General features: G+C 39.6%; 1 protein-coding gene across 1 annotated transcript in view; it reads left to right on the forward strand.

Annotated features, from left to right (window-relative positions):
• Positions 1 to 18,391, forward strand: part of TENM3 (teneurin transmembrane protein 3) — a 477,022-nt gene that overhangs the window by 322,441 nt on the left and 136,190 nt on the right. The window contains exons 6-10 of the mRNA XM_015426968.1: positions 8,533 to 8,747; positions 13,371 to 13,581; positions 14,021 to 14,122; positions 14,299 to 14,493; positions 16,232 to 16,432. Coding sequence (XP_015282454.1) covers positions 8,533 to 8,747; positions 13,371 to 13,581; positions 14,021 to 14,122; positions 14,299 to 14,493; positions 16,232 to 16,432 — 924 coding nt within the window. The remainder of the gene's footprint in view (positions 1 to 8,532; positions 8,748 to 13,370; positions 13,582 to 14,020; positions 14,123 to 14,298; positions 14,494 to 16,231; positions 16,433 to 18,391) is intronic.

An 18,391-nucleotide genomic window follows, 5' to 3' on the forward strand; every position in this document is an offset into this window, starting at 1 on the left:
CTCATGTACAGTATGTTTATCTTTTTTCAGAGTTGTATCAGGATATTATATTGAGTCTGCCTCTTCCAGGCAATATATAAAAGTCAAATACTATATTAATTTTGTTGTAGGAGCTTTTAAAACACAAACCACATCAAGGGATTATATTCTATTGACTTTTTCTGATGTTGCCCTTTCAGATTTTCTAAATCTTAAAGAGTCTGTGCACTTTTGGCTAACAGAGGCTTTAAAATCAATAGTTTTTGAATGGAAAACCTGATTTAAATGGTTGATGAATACTGTATTTGCTGTACCAATTTTTTAAAACCCATTTTCCCTTGCACAAAGAACATCTGACCTTTGCATCATTGTGGTTGCTGACGGAATCCTTTTCTGTCCATCACAGTTCAAAATTATAGAAATGATATGGCTCAATTTCCCCTTTCTGCCATCTTTCAGACATCCTGTCTAAGAGAACGCAGCCTTTTCCCTCCTCTCAATTCCTTGTGCCTCAAATCTGTGTCTTGCACTTTAGTATCCATTATCTCTGTCTTTATGTGGGTGGCTTCCTACTTATAGCACAGAGCAGGGAGGAGGGAAAGGGAGCTATTGTGCATTTAATGAATATATATATATATAACTGCATCAGCAGCTGTGGCTGCCACATCCTTCAAGTATTACTAACTGATGCAAACTTTTCTATAAAACTTCATTTCCAGTAGCACTATCGACATATTTGGCATGTGTCAGAAAAAGAGATGTTACATTCATACCGCTATTATTTCCTTATTGTAAGATGTAGAATTAAGTCATAATAATTGTCCTTTTCCAGTCTATTCCATTTAAGTCACCATTTACTTAGAGCCAATGTGGCACTGTGGTTAAAACGTTGGACTAGGAACTATGGGATCTGGGTTTGAGTCCCCTCTCCACCGTGGAAGCTTGCTGGGTGACCTTGGGCCAATCACACACTCTCAGCCTAACCTACCTCATAGGGTTGTTGTGAGGATAAGATGGAGGAGAGGAGAACTACGTAAGCTGCTTTGGGTCTCCAATGGGGGGAAAGGTAGGATATAAATAAAGTAAATAAATTAATTTGATGGCACTCGTTATTGGAACACTGCCCCTAAAGATGCAAACATATAACAAGATGAGGAAAAATGCATAAACTATGTGTGATTTAGATTTTGTTACTCTAAGAATTTTTAACCAAAATGGTAGCTAGATGCCAATACTGCCAGTCCCTCTAGTAGAATGGAGTTTCCGGCCTCCCAGCAAAGCCGATGAGGTCCGGAGGCTGTTTTGTCACCCTGGTGGAGCCAGGGCAGCAACAGTAGTCATGACAATGAGCAGCATCATGACGTGGGCGGGGTGGGCGGAGCTGCCTCGGCTAAACCGCCAGGCTCCGCTCCCGCTCTGTCAGTTGGGAATCGCACTGGGTCAGTAATCTTTGCTGCTTGCTTTGGGGGCTTTACTTAACGGCGGCAGCAAAGAGGCTGAGGGGCCCAGCGGCAGTGATCGGCTCAGAGCAGCCCGGGAACAGCGCGGTAGTACGAATCGCAGCGGGGCCAATCGTGGCAGAGTGTCAGCGCAGCTCAGTGCAGCCCAGGATTTTTAACCGGCAGTGCAGCGAGCGCGGCGGCAGCGACAGAGACTGGGCCATCCCTCGGAGCACGTTGCAGCTGCAGCACCAGTTTACGGTGGCGGCTGTGTCCCTCTCAACAAGAGGGCAGCCCGCCTGGCACAGAATTAGCTCAGCCTTGGCCGTTTAGTGGGAGCAAAGACCAAAGCAGAGGCTTGGTCTTGGCTGTGGCAAGTTGGTGCGGGCAAGAAACCGGAACCGGTGAGCACCTTATGGCATTTTCCCCATTAGGGAACGGGGTCATCAGGAACTGCCTTCGGATTTTCAGGTCCAGGGTGGGGAATGGTGATCACCTCCTCTGGGAACCTCGTAGGGTATGCTCCTCTCTGCAAGTTGTCAGGCTTCAGGGGTAGGCGCTCCTAGGTGGTGACCAGTTTGCTGGGCTGCCGGTCGCAAGCCAGACTGATGGCTCAAGACCGGAGCTGGGTGACCCGCCTGAGAAAAGGGCAAGGAGGTTGGTCAAGGGAGTGACACCTGCCTTGCCTGTTCCGTGCTCGCTTAGCTGGTCCCTTGCTGCAATGTTGTGTTAAATAGTTAATAAAGTGGCCCTTGTTTACTCCAAACTGTTGTCTGTCTCGTTATTCCGACTGGAGGGGGGGGGACAGTACATCATCTCCACTGACCCAGTGGTTAGCCAGACCTGCCAACACACACCTCTTCACATTTAGTTCCTCCTCACATTCAGTGCACAATGTTCCTGGTACTGTTTAACTTACCACAGTACCTGTGCTGTGGTTGTAAGTGATGCAGAAAATATCTGGCTGATGACTCGGCTTGCAGCTACAGTGGTGAGTGTTTGGCCTTTTGTCTCTCATCAGTTATGGTCTCCCTGCTGGCTGGTAGCTGACCATGCCAGTTACTGAAGTATTTAAAAAATGGCTCAATGATTTTCTGTTGGCAGCGTTGATTTTTATTTGATTTGCAATTCAAACATTTTCATTCTGATTTGGTTGTGCTCTGGCTCAACTCAGTACAGTACAGTACATGAATCAACTTATACCATGAGTTCACAAACAGCTTTTTGAGTTGTTACCAAACAAAGATTAGCGGCAAGGCAGAAACCAATCATAGTAATTACTCAGTAAGGACTGCATGCCACAAAATTTGTACATGTAAAAGAATTGTCTAAACACTACTCTCTAATTTTTTGTGATTTCCCCCCTATGATGAATCACATTGTGAATAGCATGGAGTCTACTTGAGACACTGCAATGGTATTTGTGCTCTCTCTTTCATATATTAACCTTCAACAGGTAATCTTACATTCATTTTTAAATTCCATGGGGTTCATTCAGAATACTGCATACGTACATTTTCCCTTATATAATGTAATTCACTGGTTCACAGTCTTAAGAGGTTTGAACTTAAGTAGCATTTTCAGTATGAGGTTGAAGTTTGCCCTTGACCATTGTGAGGTATCCACAATGGAAGCCACACACACCCACAGGTTCACATGCTAGGAGATGTTTAGAATTAGTGCTATGGAGGCCCGGTTCAGACATATCTGTGGTTAGGTGCCACCTTAAAAAGCCCGTAATATGCATTCCCGTCTCTTCTTTTTGTGCTTGCTACATTTCCCCCTCCATCCCCAGTTCGCTATTTAGTATTACATCTGCACTAATAAACTTTGTTTTCCCTGCAAGCCAGAAGTGCAAGCCTTCACTTAATTGTGATTCATAATCTTAATTATCAGGGCAGTCATAATTCATAGTTACTAGTTTGGCTGTACTGGGAAACTGTAGTTTGCCACAAACTAGAAAGGGAGGGAAGACACAAGCCCAAGGCTTATCCCAGAGACATCAAATTAAGTCAGGGTTAGTTTCCTTTGGGTAAGAGAGAGCATTGGAGACGTGTGATCTCTTTGTAATATTTGTTTATTCACAACTATAAGGAAAGACTTGTGTAGAGAAGAGTGTGCATTGTTGTTAACTGAGCCAACTGAAATGGATGGCTGTTGTGTGAGAATATTGGGTGCAGCTTCACTAAGAGCAAACGCCCCCCCCCCGCCTCTCCTCCAGTCTGTCTCGAAGCAGGCAGTACAACCATTCTGTATCAAAGTTTTAAAGACAAAAACTGCACCCAAATGATGTCTCCATTGTAGATAACTAGCTAGCCACTCACTGTTCTTTGTCTCCCCTAGTTTGAACTGCCACTGCTTCTAGTTTTGTCTCTGTCCATCCCTGAAGCCTAAAGGTCTGTCACCAAACTCCAGCAGAGCTGTGAAAGGAGCATTCAGGCTTTTGTTATGTGTCACCAGGTAACACTTTAGACAAAACCATAGCAATATACCAATTTGTGTTAAACAAAGCAACCAAAATCATTAACAGTACCCAGCAGCTTCCTTTTGTTATCAAAATGAATGCGAGAACGAAGTAATTGCAGACATTTTAGTTTCACTGCAGAGAAGAACAATACTGACATGTAGTTAATGTTAAATTCCAGTTAATTTCTCTTTGCTACAAATGTGATCCACTGATGACATTCGCAGCAGTTTATGAGGTACCACATACCTCCACAAAAATGCACAAATGTTTTGCAGCTCCACAAAGCGAATAAACATTTTGGTATGTTCTAGATGTTGTCTATTTTTCCATAACTTGTAGCAATGCAAAATGAATAATCCTCCAAGTCATTTCTTTTTTCTGATATAGTAGAGATCATACGCTGAAGTTATATACATTAGAACTTGAAGTATAGTGACAGTTAAGTGTTAATTAAGCTAAACATTCTTTTCCATAAATGTCATGGGTGAAACATTCAAATACTTTTTAATTCTAATTAAACAGCTTCTTAATTAGGTTGTTGATTTTTATATTTTCAAGGAAGATTTAAAAAAAAATTGGTTCAGCTGTGATGGCTGTAGTACTCAAGAAAAGGTATTTGTTGTTTTTAAAGAGTGTCATCCCAGATATCTCACTGTGGGAGATATGAATCTAAGGTTATGTCATGCAATTGAATGTTGTGTTACTGATTGCCTAGGAATCTAATCTTATTCTTTGATATTGTCATTAAAGCTGCCCACGAAAGCTTGAAATTATATTAGATAGTGCTCTGCAGAAATCACTGTTAATCTTTTAATGTCTTGGTAAATTATACTGAATTCATTCTGTATTATTAGTTCAACTATATTAAATTCTTTTGGTTTTTTGTTTAAACATCAGTCTATCCATTTGGTAAATAACATTGCCACAGCTTTGAACTGACTTTCTACAACTTTAACAGTACAACATTATGCAGTTCCTCCAGTTTAAGCTCATTGGTTTCAGTGGGCTTAGATTGGATTGACTGCAATGTGATAAACAGTAAATATATATTTGCTCTAATAAATATTCAAATGCAGTTTTGGCATTATCATAGTCAAGCTTTATTGCAATATATTTTAATGATTCAAATAATTAATTAGCTGTATTTTATTGAAATGTTTTCAAATGTAAATATTGAAATGAAATTATGAAACCATACAAGTATCAAAGATAGGAAGCAGTGAAAATATAGTAGTATTAACTATTTCAATAATTTTATCATATATATAAGAATGTGATTTATCCAGAAGCCACAACCAGTTTTATCTGTCATAACTTGTAGATGACTACTTCCGTACATTTTGTGTTTTGTATTTGAAAATATGGCATTCTAAAGACTTTGAAAGCTTGATTTGATCCTCTGAGAAATACAGTAGGTGGAGCCTTTTCCTCAGGAGCCCAAGAGAGTAGGGCTGCCAAGCCCCTGTTGGAGATGGGGATTCCCCCACCCACAAGTGCTGTTGCCACTGCTAGTGGAAGTGGTGGAGGAAGAAAAATAAAAAAGAAAAATGTACTCAAAAGAAGTTCTTAACACAGAATAGTTCTTACAGCTACCCAGAAGTGATAAAGGGATAGCTCTAAGAATCTCTAGAAACTCTATTTTAAAAAGTTCCAGTTTTACCATAGAGTTTCTAGTGATTCCTAGAGCTACCCTTTGTAACTTCTGGGTAGCTCTAGGAGTTGCCAGGAACTCTGTGATAAGAACTTCCTGAAAGTGATGAGCCATTTTTTTTAAAAAAAATTCTCCTGGGGTGCTGCCCCCCCGACCCTCCCACTCACCCCCCACTGCCGGCCAACCCTACAAGAGAGGTCCAGCTGACTTCTTTCCTGTGAGCATGTAGGCACCTAGAAAGGACAAGTGCTGTTTCTCAGTATCCGTCACCTCAAACAAGGTTCAATTGTTCTCTCCCTTTCCCCTGTTACTTCCTTAATAGCACAATATGAATTCATGAAAAACAGTTTTTGGTTTTCATGGCCTGTTAACCCCACTGTTCCAAGTTTTTCCTGTTTATATTCATGTGTGCAGCTTTATCTGTTGTTCAAAGATTCACATCATGAATCTAATGAAATAAACTTTAGATTTTAAACATTTATGCTACAATAAATGTAATAGTTCTTAAGGTAATGCAAAGGTCATTGTGTGCTTTGTTGCAACAGACCAACCTTCTAGGATTTTCCTTGAGAATTACTTTGTACCAAGATCTCACCAGGGCTTAACCCAGGATTTTCTTTTAAACAACAGTGATGAGTATGGGAAGAAAAGGTACCTTTGAACATGTACAGAGTGCCTCCCCTCACTACAAAATAAGTGCAGTCTCTTGCCTCCCCCAGGAACACAGATCAGAAAGACTGTGCTGCCTGTCTTAGGTCGAATCAGAGCAGCCAAATTATTTCCAAAGGTCTCTGAAAAAGACCTGCCTTACCTAGTACAAAAAGTCAGCAACATTAGCCCTGGCTGAAAGAATCCTGCAGCACTCCGAGGCAAACAGTGCATCCTCAGAACATTTTCCTGGGATTAAGTCCCACTGAGTAGACCTAAGTGGGATTCTTATTAGACCTGCTTAGGACTGCTCTCTAGTTGTCACAACCTGGAATTGGCAGACTTGCCACATAGAGACCGATTTAAAATTTTGTTGGATTTGTGCTTTCATCTAAAACTAGATAACAGGTACTAGTATACTACTACTCTCCTTACCTTTAATGCTTTTAAAAGGCCACGTGTATTACTAGGCCTCACAAGGTCTTCAGAAAATGAATGTTGAGTGGAAAGTTCTAACTTTTTGTATTTTGTGGGTTGCCGATATTTAATTTTGCCAGTATCTTGTGATGAAAAAATTGTCCTCTTTGCAAATTTCAGTGCACATTCCCTTTTCATTGCTTGAGAATTCATGTTTCCACTGAGCTGTCTGCTGTGACACCCCCTCCCCCCGGCCAGTCACAGTCAATTCAGGATGCATATGTATAGATAATTTTTTTCCCAGTGTGTAGTACTTTATGCTTGGGGAAAAAACGAAAGCACACTTGGCTTAGTGGGAACCAGCCTTGTAGGAACAGACACTGATGAGTTTGAACAAGAACTGACACATGTCTGTAAAGAGAGAAGAATGAAAAAGCCACAAGGCAAAAAAAAGAGAAAAAAGACAGGTGGTTTCTTTGTTGTCGGACTTTGTGCCCTCAGCCATTCACTCCACCTAAAGAAACCATTTAGTATATTAGGAAAAACCAATAATGCTAGGAGCATTCAAATATTATTTTTATGTGTTTCTGATTATTCAGTATGTTCTTGAATAAACAGCATCTTGTTTAAGATACAGACACACTTTTGTTCTCTGCTGTGAAATGCTGCTATGTCCATCTCAGTTTCCGGAATGCTTGGACACAAGCAGTGGGTCTGATGGTGACAGTGGTACCTTGGACTGACCTCCAGACTGCATGGGTTGGATCATAGCAGATGCTTCTGCTAAGTGAGGAATCCTGCTCTGGAGGAAGGAAGCTTCTTACATTGGAACAAGACTAATTCCTTCATAGCATTACTCCCTTCACTGGAGCAGGAGTCCACACTTTGCAGAGGTGAATTACAGGAGCAAACCCAATATCTTTAGAAGTCTGCAGTATGTCAGCCATCACATACCAATGTATGTATGTTTTATCAAGGGGACATCAAGAAGTAATACAGAAAACTTCATGAAGTTCCCACTGGTGGATGTTGTTATAGCTCTTTAGGAAAAAGGGGGCATTTGAAAATCAGACGTAGGTTCTGCTCATTGTAGCTTTCTGATGTAGTTTATAAACCCCGGGAAATTCAAAACTGATTGTAAGCACCTCGTTATATTTTTCACCAACAATGTGCTATTCAATTTAAGTAAGCAGGAAAATCAGATAATAAATTGTTTATTTTGTAGATTTTTATCCTATCTTTCCTCCAAGGAACATAGGATGTTTTCCCCTTTATCAGTCAGTTTAAAATGGGACTGATAAAACCACTGTTCCGAATTTTGCCATTTGTGTGTGTATGCATGCTCACGCGTTGCGTCACTCATTTAAATAAACAAGGTTTTATATAATTATTTTTCAGACCACTGACTACATTTTGAAAATACTTGAGAGAGCATTCCTGGTGTGTAAATGAATGCTGCACTACCTAATGTAGTATAAAATTGGACTTATCAGTCCCACTGATTGTTTTGCTAGCTGTTTACATAAGCATTTGTCTGCAGAGCTGTATACTTCATTTCATCTTAATTTTCAATTGCAAACATACTGCGTGTTTAGAGTGACTAATAAACACCATTGTTAATCCTACTTAACAAGGTACATCCTTTATTATTAAAAAATTAGGTTAAGAGTGATCAGAATGAAAGTATGTCCTACAACACTTTCCTTAAAAATATACCTGAGGGAAGTCATGGGATTTTGACTTTGAAGATATTTGTGTAAGCTGCCCTTGTGGAGTTAGTTCTACAAAGAAATTCCCTGAGATCATTAGCATTCTCTGAATGAGTCTGAAGTAACGTTTCAATTGAAATCAGTCTAAATATTTGACTGCTTATTTAAAGAATGAATGAAACAAACGTTTGATCTCTTAACATATTTTTTTTAATCTCCTAGGAAAATTAGGAGGATTTGCACAAGAAAACAATACTATAGATTCTGGAGAACTTGATATAGGCCGGAGATCAACACAAGAGGTTCCTCCTGGGATCTTCTGGAGGTCACAACTTTTCATTGACCAGCCACAGTTTCTAAAATTCAATATTTCCCTTCAGAAAGATGCATTGATTGGAGTGTATGGCCGAAAAGGCTTACCACCTTCACATACTCAAGTAAGAGCGAAAAACATCTACTTACATCTTAAAACTATGTTACTGCTCCGGATTTCAATTAAAAATAATAAATCATTGTCTCTCACATGTCTTATGTCTGACTGGAAGCCTGTGAGTCCCAGACCTGCTGGGTTGGTAGGGACATAAGTTCTGCCACAGACGAAATGCTTAAGCATAGCTGGTCTCCCTGCCCTTTGAAATTCCTGAATGGGTAATGAAATCTGCCCTCTGGACCAAAGTGGTTTGCATAAAGATAGGTTACAGTCCACAACATGATAAGGCTCCTGTGAATGTTGTTTTGTCACAGTGTGGAGAGGAGACAGACTGGTTCAGAGGTTTCATTGGCCAAGGGAAGTTTGATTAGTGAAGGTTAAAGAACTCAAGGTGATTGGTTCTGCAATTAACAGATCAAAATATACATCCTGCGGCTGCAGCATGTAAAATGGAAGGCTGCATGTGGAATTTTACTTTAATGTTCTTGCATATGCAGTTATATGCTTGTGTGCTACAGGTAAGAGAAATGCATTCTCCAGTCAAAAATCAAATTCATTCAGGAGGGAGCTGAATCCTAAGAATGACAGCTCTGGCAATTCTCACTAACAACAATTTTAAAAGGCGTTCCCCCAATAGGGGCAGTGATTTAATGGAGACTGGGACCCAAAAACTACATTTGGGGATGCATGTGGGTCTGCATTTAAACAAAATCACACATTAGTGTCATTACATTAGTTTATGTTACATTCATTACTAAGCAGCTGTCTATCATTGTTGCTATAATGCACTTTGGTATGATATCATTAGAAATTAATTTTAAAACATCTCTCCTGACTTTTTACCCATATTCCCAGATATTGTACAATGACAGCCACTGTCAGAACAGTCTGTGCTGCACAGTACTCTGTTTTCTCAGGTATCATAAATAAATCAACCAGAAGTAATTGATAGTGGCTGTCCATTCAGAAACAATCAATGGTAGTCTGCAAGTCTTTGTGACACTTTCTTAAAATGTCAGTTTCATTGCAACCAGCCAATCAATGTGTTTATTTAAAGAGACTTTAAGAAATAACAAATGACTTCGCTTAAGGGGGGGGGGGATGAACAAATGCAAGAGAGCCAATTTATCCACTATATCCTAAGCAGAGTTACACCCTTCTAAATCCATTGAAGTCACTGGGTCTAGAAAGATGTAACTCTGCTTAGGACTGCGCTGTGTGTAGCTTAACCATACAGATGAAATCCATTTAAAATGTTTTGTACATACCATTAAAAAAAATACCTGTAGCAGCCAACAGTCCACCTGTAGCAGTAGAGCCATTCAGTGGTGACATCCATGTGAAGGGATTTGTGTGAAGGAGGTCTATTTCAGATAATTTTAATGCTACATGCTTTCAGCGGATGTACTTCAGACACTTTTTTTTTAAGCTCTATGGTGCTAGTCTATCATGCTCTGCACAGCTTCAAGCAGTTCACTATATGTATATGGATTCACTATATGTATATGGATTTCGCTGTGTGGTCGAATAAAATGAGTGAGCTTGTTTTATTAACAGGTATGTGTCTCATGGTTTTAGAACTCTAAAAGCGTGAGGATTCTTTCTATGCTGTGGGTAGTTTGACTTTAAATGTCAAACCCATTCAAGATGACATCGTTATTTGTAAATAATGTTATTGGTTTAATTTTATACTCACTTTATAAATCTATGGCACCTCTTCCTTATATTTCTGTTTGATAAGTTATACTTTAACGTAACGCTAACCAGAATATACAGCACAATTTTGTAAACAGTAGTATAATTAAGGATTTGTAAGTGTGAGTAGCCCTGACTTGGGTAGCCCAGCCTAGCCCGATCTCATCAGATCTTGGAAGCTAAGCTTCCTAGCTAGTATTTGGATGGAAGACCTCCAAGGAATACCAGGGTCATGACATGGAGGCAGACAATGACTAAACCACCTCTGAATGTCTCTTGCCTTGAAAACCTCACAGCTGTGACTTAATGGCACTTTCCACCACCAAGTGTGAGTAACCATATATTAAAAAATGAATGGTTCGTACTTAGCTACTCATTTTAAAATCTACTGGTTAGAAGTGAGAACATTGGATTTTACATCAGCAGAAAATCTGTGAAAAAGTGTTAAACATTGCAATTGCAGGTTTCGTTGAATGCTTATTTCATTTTACCAATCACTGAATGAGTGACATTTGTCCATGCTAATCAGATTAAGTACTAGTCTGTTTGCTGAGGGATAGTTTTGTGCTCTGTTCTTTTTAAGATAGTGAGCAATAATGGATCAGATACATTTTCAAGCCAACATTAAGAAACGCTAGGTGTTTTTACTGAGCAAAAAAGGAGCATTCTCTTCTTTCAGTTCCGCCATACGGAAAGGGTTGCCAATTTTATTCTGTTCAGGGGCTTCTTCTACAGATCAGTATATAAAAACCACTTAAATCCTGATAACCGTAACTGGCTCGAGTGAATCACTCATAAAGTTAGGTCAAACTTGGCTGAAATTTCAATTGAGAGAGATTCAATGTATGAGGGACGAGTGCAGATTTTTTACATAGCAGTAGTTTACCTTCCCAATGAACATTTAATGTAAAAAGCAAACTCTGGGTTGAATGTTCCTTATTACATAACAAAAAAATGTAGAATGTAAAATGTAGGTTTGCCTTTACAGCATGCATGCAGAATATGGGGCCACATAAATGTAAACAGATTGCTTGATTGATGGAAACCAGAGATATAAATCTACAATTATAATTAATCACAATTATTGCAATCAGTGGTAATAAGAATTGGTAAAATGCTTTTTGAGTGTTCAAAGAGGTCCATGTAAATTAGCTCAGCAGTTTTCAAACCTTACCAACCCAAGTTTTATTTAAAATGCTTTGTGGACCCTCAAGCTCTCCTGCTACACACTAGACAACTCTTATCTTTTTTGGGTTTGGGGTTTTTGTTTTTTTGTATTTTTCATATGTGCGAGGGTGTGAAGGTGTGTTCCCATCGGTATTCCTTTTTGGTAGATTTAGGCAAATACCTTCACAAATAGGTTTTGTCCATGTGAATTAGGTACTCTTGATTCGTTATCCCATATTATTTTAGAGTGTCCCCTCCTTGCTTTACAATGTAAACAATTCTTGTCTAAATAACTCCAGCATAGTATAGTGTCTTCGTTAAGGAAAATATTTTAATTTAATTTTTAGAAGATGTCAACCCTCAGATTACTACATGTGTTGCCAGATTTTATTAGAAGCTTATAAAATTAAGTCCAAACACATCACTGTATCTTAATTGTTGGATGCTTATTTTGCCTATTCGTTTCTGATGTTTTATTGATTTAAATACAAACTTGATCTGTATTATTGGTCACTATTTTAATCAACAGTTTTATGTCGCTGTTCTTATAATCTATCAGACCTTTGTATTTATTCTTGGTTATAATTTACCAGCATCTTTTATGCCAATAAAGGTCAAAAATGAAATAAAATAAAAGCGTGAGTGTGTGTGCACCTGGAAGTTATGACGACCTCTGGTGACTGACCCCTACTGGGGGCCTCGAGGATATTCAGAGAGGTGGCTGAATAAAGCCTGCCCTTGCCTCCCACCTCTGGTATTTCAAGGAGGTCTCCCATTTAAGCACTTGCCAGAGTCGACCCTGCGTAGCTTCCGATATCTAACGAGATCAAGCTTGCCTGGACTATCCAGGTCAGGGCACCAGACAGCTCTTTCAAAGTGGCAAACTCCTTCCTCTAGGTCTCAGAGGTGTACTTCCATAGTGCCACTCCAACAATTAGAGTCCCTATTGCTGAACTGTTGGTTCCCAGTGACCAGTCAGCTCATTTTCAGACTAATGCTCTGAGGTGATCTGGAAACTTGGTGACTGTGAGTGGCAGCAGCTCTCTTTGAAAGAGGGCTAAGCTGATTCTGTCTCCCTTCCTAAAGAAGAAACTCACTGTTTCTTTTCTGAGAAAACTGAGAAGGCTCCAGTTTCATGTTGGCCACAAAGGACTTGCAGACCACCTGGAATACCCTCATGGGACATCAGAGTCCCTGGACCCCAGTCTGAGAAACACTGCATTAACTTGTTAATCCATGTAATAGGCTTTAAAGTAGGCCAGTATTATTCCTTAAATTGCAAATATGTCTGTCAGGCTGAGTATTTGTAACTTAGATCATTCTACCCAGGGATTTCATGGCTGATGAGAAGTTTTAGAGAGAGTTGTTGGAGGATTGGTTCTACTGTTGTTACTTGGCACCATCAATGTTGGTGAACTCCATTACCTCTAGATGGCTTTTTTAACACTGCAGTTTGTATGTAAAATTTGACTTATTGGTTTTTCTTTAGAAAAAGCTATAAAATTAACCAACAGTTGTCAGTGCGATTGTATACTGACACATTAATATAGTGATAGTAGTGTTCAGGTCAGAGTGTTAGCATGTAGGCGGGGTATTATAGAAACTGACAGAAAGAATTAAATGTAAAAATACTTCAGGTACTTGGGCCTCACACCTTTATTTAGGAAATTTTAAAATCCTACATTCTATAGAGCTGAGTATAAAATAAATGGGAAGTTTTAAAGTTTAATTGTTATATATACTTTTGCCCATTTTTCCCCCTTTTCAGTATGATTTTGTTGAACTTTTGGATGGGAGCAGGCTAATTGCAAGGGAACAGCGCAACCTTCTTGAAGCAGAGAGAGCAGGCAGGCAGGCCCGGTCGGTCAGTCTTCACGAAGCAGGTTTCATCCAGTATTTGGATGCTGGGATCTGGCATCTGGCTTTTTATAATGATGGGAAAAATGCAGAACAAGTGTCTTTTAATACCATTGTAAAAGGTAAGCAAAATATTCTCAGTATTCTTCAGCAAAAACTAATGTGAATATTCAGTAATGAAGATAAAATATTTTTTCCTATGAAAATTTTGAATATTTTACAAAACAATTATTTTAATTTTATGCAGTTATATTAACAGATGAATTATTGGTGCTAAAACAAGATGCTTGTTATAATGTTAGGATCTATTATGAACAAAGAAAGCTTATAATATTTTCATTAAAATCTTTTTTTAGGTTACTGTAGTAACACTCTACAACCAATAATTTAGGTAAATTAGGCACTGTTTACTTTCTCAAAGGCAATAAATAAACCAGTCATACACACTTCTAAAAAGTGTCTTAATTTGCTGTCATTGACAAGTGCTTTAAATAAGATCTCATTTTTGTAAACTGCTGTGATTGCAGTGAATTAGAATTTCTCTTCTTACTGGTCTTTCAGAGTCTGTGGTGGAATGCCCTCGAAATTGCCATGGAAACGGAGAGTGTGTATCAGGATCATGCCATTGTTTTGCTGGGTTTCTGGGCCCTGATTGTTCAAGAGGTACATAAATTGAATTCTTTCTTTAGTCGATACAAATAAGGGCCAGAAACACAAGTAGTTTCTAAAGCAGCAAGGAAAAGAAACTGAAGTACAACTTGTTGTCTAGATGTTCCTTTGCTTCTAAAGCTTGATTGAAAAGGATTGCGTTAAGTCTTCTGTCATGTTTTATTTCACAGCAGCCTGCCCAGTATTGTGCAGTGGAAATGGGCAGTACTCCAAAGGACGCTGTCTCTGTTACAGTGGTTGGAAAGGTACAGAGTGTGATGTGCCTACCACCCAGTGCATTGACCCTCAGTGTGGGGGTCGTGGGATTTGCATCATGGGCTCTTGTGCCTGTAACTCTGGATACAAAGGAGAAAACTGTGAGGAAGGTAAATACATAAACATTTGCTTAGGATTTAACTGTTTTGCCTATTTTAAGCCTTGAAAATAAGACCAAGTTCAGATGCCATCGCATTCTATTTGTACAGAACTGTTTCCTTTATATTCATATCATAGGCATTCTGAACTTTTCAAGCTTGATTTCGGGTTTCAAAAACATTTCTAGGATTGTTCTGCTTTAATTTTTGGATGAGCAAATATGTCTCTTGCTTTGTTATTTCATTGGTTTCAAGATAAGTGAGGAAGGAAGGAGAAAGACACATTTTCATCGAAGATAGACTCAGGATTTTTCACATAGTTACCACTGTACTGCATTTATTGCAGTCTTTACCAGCAATAACGTTCCTATACAATCCTTGCAGTTAAACATGCTGATTCAAGCCTATCACAGTGTAAAATGGTGCATCATTTGTTACAGTGATGTACATATTTCTGATGTTCACTCTTCTGGGCTGAAAAGTGCAATTTGTTTGTGTTGGTTTTTCAGTACAATTTTCTATTCTCAATCAAATAGATTTTATTGATCTGCATCTGCAAAGTAATACAATTAAGTTTCTGGAATTAAATTTTCAGACCATTGACCCTTTAAGTGTAATGTTTTATTGAGTCAAATTGCTAAATTAAATCTCGTCACTTAAAGCAAATTAAAGTGAATTAAGAAAGATAGAGACTATGCAACTCATTTGTTTCCTAAACAGTCTGAGTTTCATACACAGCTGTCAGAACACAGGAATAACAGATCAGGGGCTTAATCCACCAAGACTCCTCTTGAGAAAGTCACATTTACACAAATTGGCTTTGGCAACTTTAATTCATTTTTAATAGGGTTGGCCAAGGGTTAGGGTGCCTTTTGTTATCAGGTAGCAATGAAATCATCTGGAATCTTAACTCTGTTATGATATTGTTAGAGATTATTCATTACCCAGTGTTGAGGTTTGTTGCCCAGTTTTATGTGCAGCATAGGTTTTTCATTATTCAAATGGTATTTCTGCATATATTTTGATAGTACCAACAAAATTAAGCAGTGGATCTCAAATTTCACTTTGACTGTAAGGCTTAAGGAATGTAGATTTTTTCTGATTCTCCCTCTAAACTCCTTTGATAGATAGGAATGTATATAATTGCAAATATTTGTATTCATATATTTAATTTGTATCACCTGTTAAAACTGCAAGATTTTGCTAGAAGGGAGACGTTGCAGAAATTTGTAACATTTTGTTTCAAATGTTTTTTTACTAAGGAATGTTATAGGGAAAAGATAACAAGCATGGGATGTTCATATGCATGGCACAGCATAAATCCATGTAAGGAAACATGTTTTTGAAGAAAAACCATTTTGAACTAGATTTCTAGTTTCTTTGCCTTTAGTAGATACTATGTTGCCTTTTTGCTTTAAAAAACCCAATGCCATTATTTGATGCTTTTAATTTAAAAAAACGCAGCAACCTAAAATAACTTGTTTTAGCTAATCTTATTGTGCACAATTGCAGCCAGTCTTCTTGACCTCCTGGAGATTTGAACAGGTACATTGTGATGTTTCTATATCTACTTGCTGTCCATTGTTAACCTATGTTTAAAGAAAAAGATCTATGGACCAGGTTCAAGGCTTCTGCTTCCTATCCTCTGCTCTTCCAAGGCCTGCTACTTTCCTTGTGTACAGCATGGATAGGATAAATCATTGGTGGCAATGATGAAGTTCATAAATGCAAAACTGTCTTCTTGTTTCAGCGGATTGTTTAGACCCAGCCTGTTCAAACCATGGTGTGTGTATTCATGGAGAGTGCCACTGTAATCCAGGATGGGGTGGTAACAACTGTGAAATACTGAAAACTATGTGTCCAGATCAGTGTTCTGGGCATGGCACTTACCTTCAAGAAAGTGGCACCTGCACTTGTGACCCTAATTGGACTGGTCCTGACTGCTCAAATGGTAAGGATGATTAAAATAATTCTTTTTTTGGGGGGGTGTTTCTCTATGTTTGCATGCCTGGAAGTCATGGTGACTTCTGGCAACCCCTAGTGGGGTTTGGATGTTTCAGAGAGGTGGCTTGCTATTGCCTGCCTCTGCATCCTGAGCCCTGGTATTCCATGGAGGTCTCCTGTCCAGTTACTTGCCCTGCTTAGCTTCCAATATCTGACAAGATTGGGCTTTCCTGGGCTATCCAGGTCAGGGCAATTAAAATAATTCTTTGTTTATTTTGGTGTGAATGTAGGGCAGGGGTTGCCAGCCTTTTTGAGGCTGTGGGCACCTTAGGAATCTTAAGAGAGGGTGGCGAGTACCACCTCAAAATGGCTGAATCTGGAGGCAGACCCGTACCTCCTCCTTACACCTCCTGGGAAGACAGAAATCTTGAAAGGGGAATGGAACTACACACACACTAAGAAAAATCCAGTTGCTTACCAGTATTCCTCATCCTCCACTGGAAAACCCTTTCATTTGAATGAGGGAAGCTAATAACAAGCAGTGCCTTACAGTGGCCCCACCCAGTTTCTGAAAAGCTTTGCAGGTGCCAAGGAAAGTACTGGCGGGCACCATGGTGTCCACAGGCACCATGTCAGGGAGCATTCTGTAAAGATATTGACTGCAGGTACCAGTGTATCCAAATTGTATTACTATAATGTGCTCTGCATAGAGCTAGCTTTGAAAAAAGTCTGGCAACTTTAAATCCTACAAAATATGATGGCCAGGCTATTGTTAGGGGTTGATTTACAGGGATTGTATTACCCCAGTGCTGGAAGATCAGCACTGACTATCCATTTTTTTTTTGGTCCAGTAAAAGTTCAGGTTCTTACTTTAAGGGCCAAATGGCTTGGAACCAGGGTACCTGAAGGACTTCTTCTCTCATGCTATCCAGCCCACCAATTCAGATCTGTCTCCCAAGCCTTGCTCTGTATTATTTCAGAGGTGAAGAGGGTGGAAGCTAGAGAGGGCATTTTCTGTGGTGGCACATGTAGAATGCCCTCCCCCCCCCCTTGAGGATTGCATGGCTCCTGCTTTTCTTTCTTTTAGGTACCAGGCCAAAATATGTATTTTTAAATTTTCTGTGGTGGCACATGTAGAATGCCCCCCCCCCCTTGAGGATTGCCTGGCTCCTGCTTTTCTTTCTTTTAGGTGCCAGGCCAAAATATGTATTTTTTTACCCGGGCTTTTAATTAGGGGGGTTATCTTTCCAGCTGTTTTATGGTCTGCTTCTAGTCTGATGTCTGTTTAATGGAAATTGTTTTATGTCCCAGGGTTTGTTTTAATGGCTTATTGTTTTATATTCATAACTAGCAGTAAAGCCCGTTGTGAAAGCAATACAACGGGATCTAGAAAGAGCCTTTCTGTCTTTGTGCTTCGATGTATAACCAATCTCTCCCTTATTATAAAAGAGTTTTGGGTGCCAGAATTCTAAAATTGGCCCCTTTAGTGTTAGGCCGAAAAAACTGCCACTCGGAAGACACTGGCTGGGTTCATTGGCTGCTTTGTGCAGTCCCGGCCAGCGTTCCAAGGTCATTTACATACGGAAGCTGATTGGACTACACTCCATTCCACACCTCAAACTCACCCCCCCCCGCAAGGCAGTTGGAATTTTCAGTTGGGAGAGGAGAATGATGTCAGCTGCTCCCTAGGCAGAGGCTGTGTGTGTGTGTGTGGGGGGGGTTTGTAAAGACAGAAAGGCAGATAAAGGTTGGCTGATGGTTGCCAACTCCAGGTTGGAACTCCAGGACATAGGGTTGCCAACTCCAGGTTGGAAACTTCCAGGATAGAGGAGGAAGAGGGGGACCTCAGACAGATACAATGCCATGCTGCCCACACTCCAGACAAGCTGTTGCCAGTCTCCAGGTGACAGCTGGAGAGATCTTAAAGCTTTGGTGCTACTTCAAAGTTCCCCAGGAGCCCAAAACA

The sequence above is a fragment of the Gekko japonicus genome, unplaced genomic scaffold, assembly GCF_001447785.1.
Source record: "Gekko japonicus isolate JY-2015 unplaced genomic scaffold, Gekko_japonicus_V1.1 scaffold185, whole genome shotgun sequence".
NCBI classification, from domain to species: Eukaryota; Metazoa; Chordata; class Lepidosauria; order Squamata; family Gekkonidae; genus Gekko; species Gekko japonicus.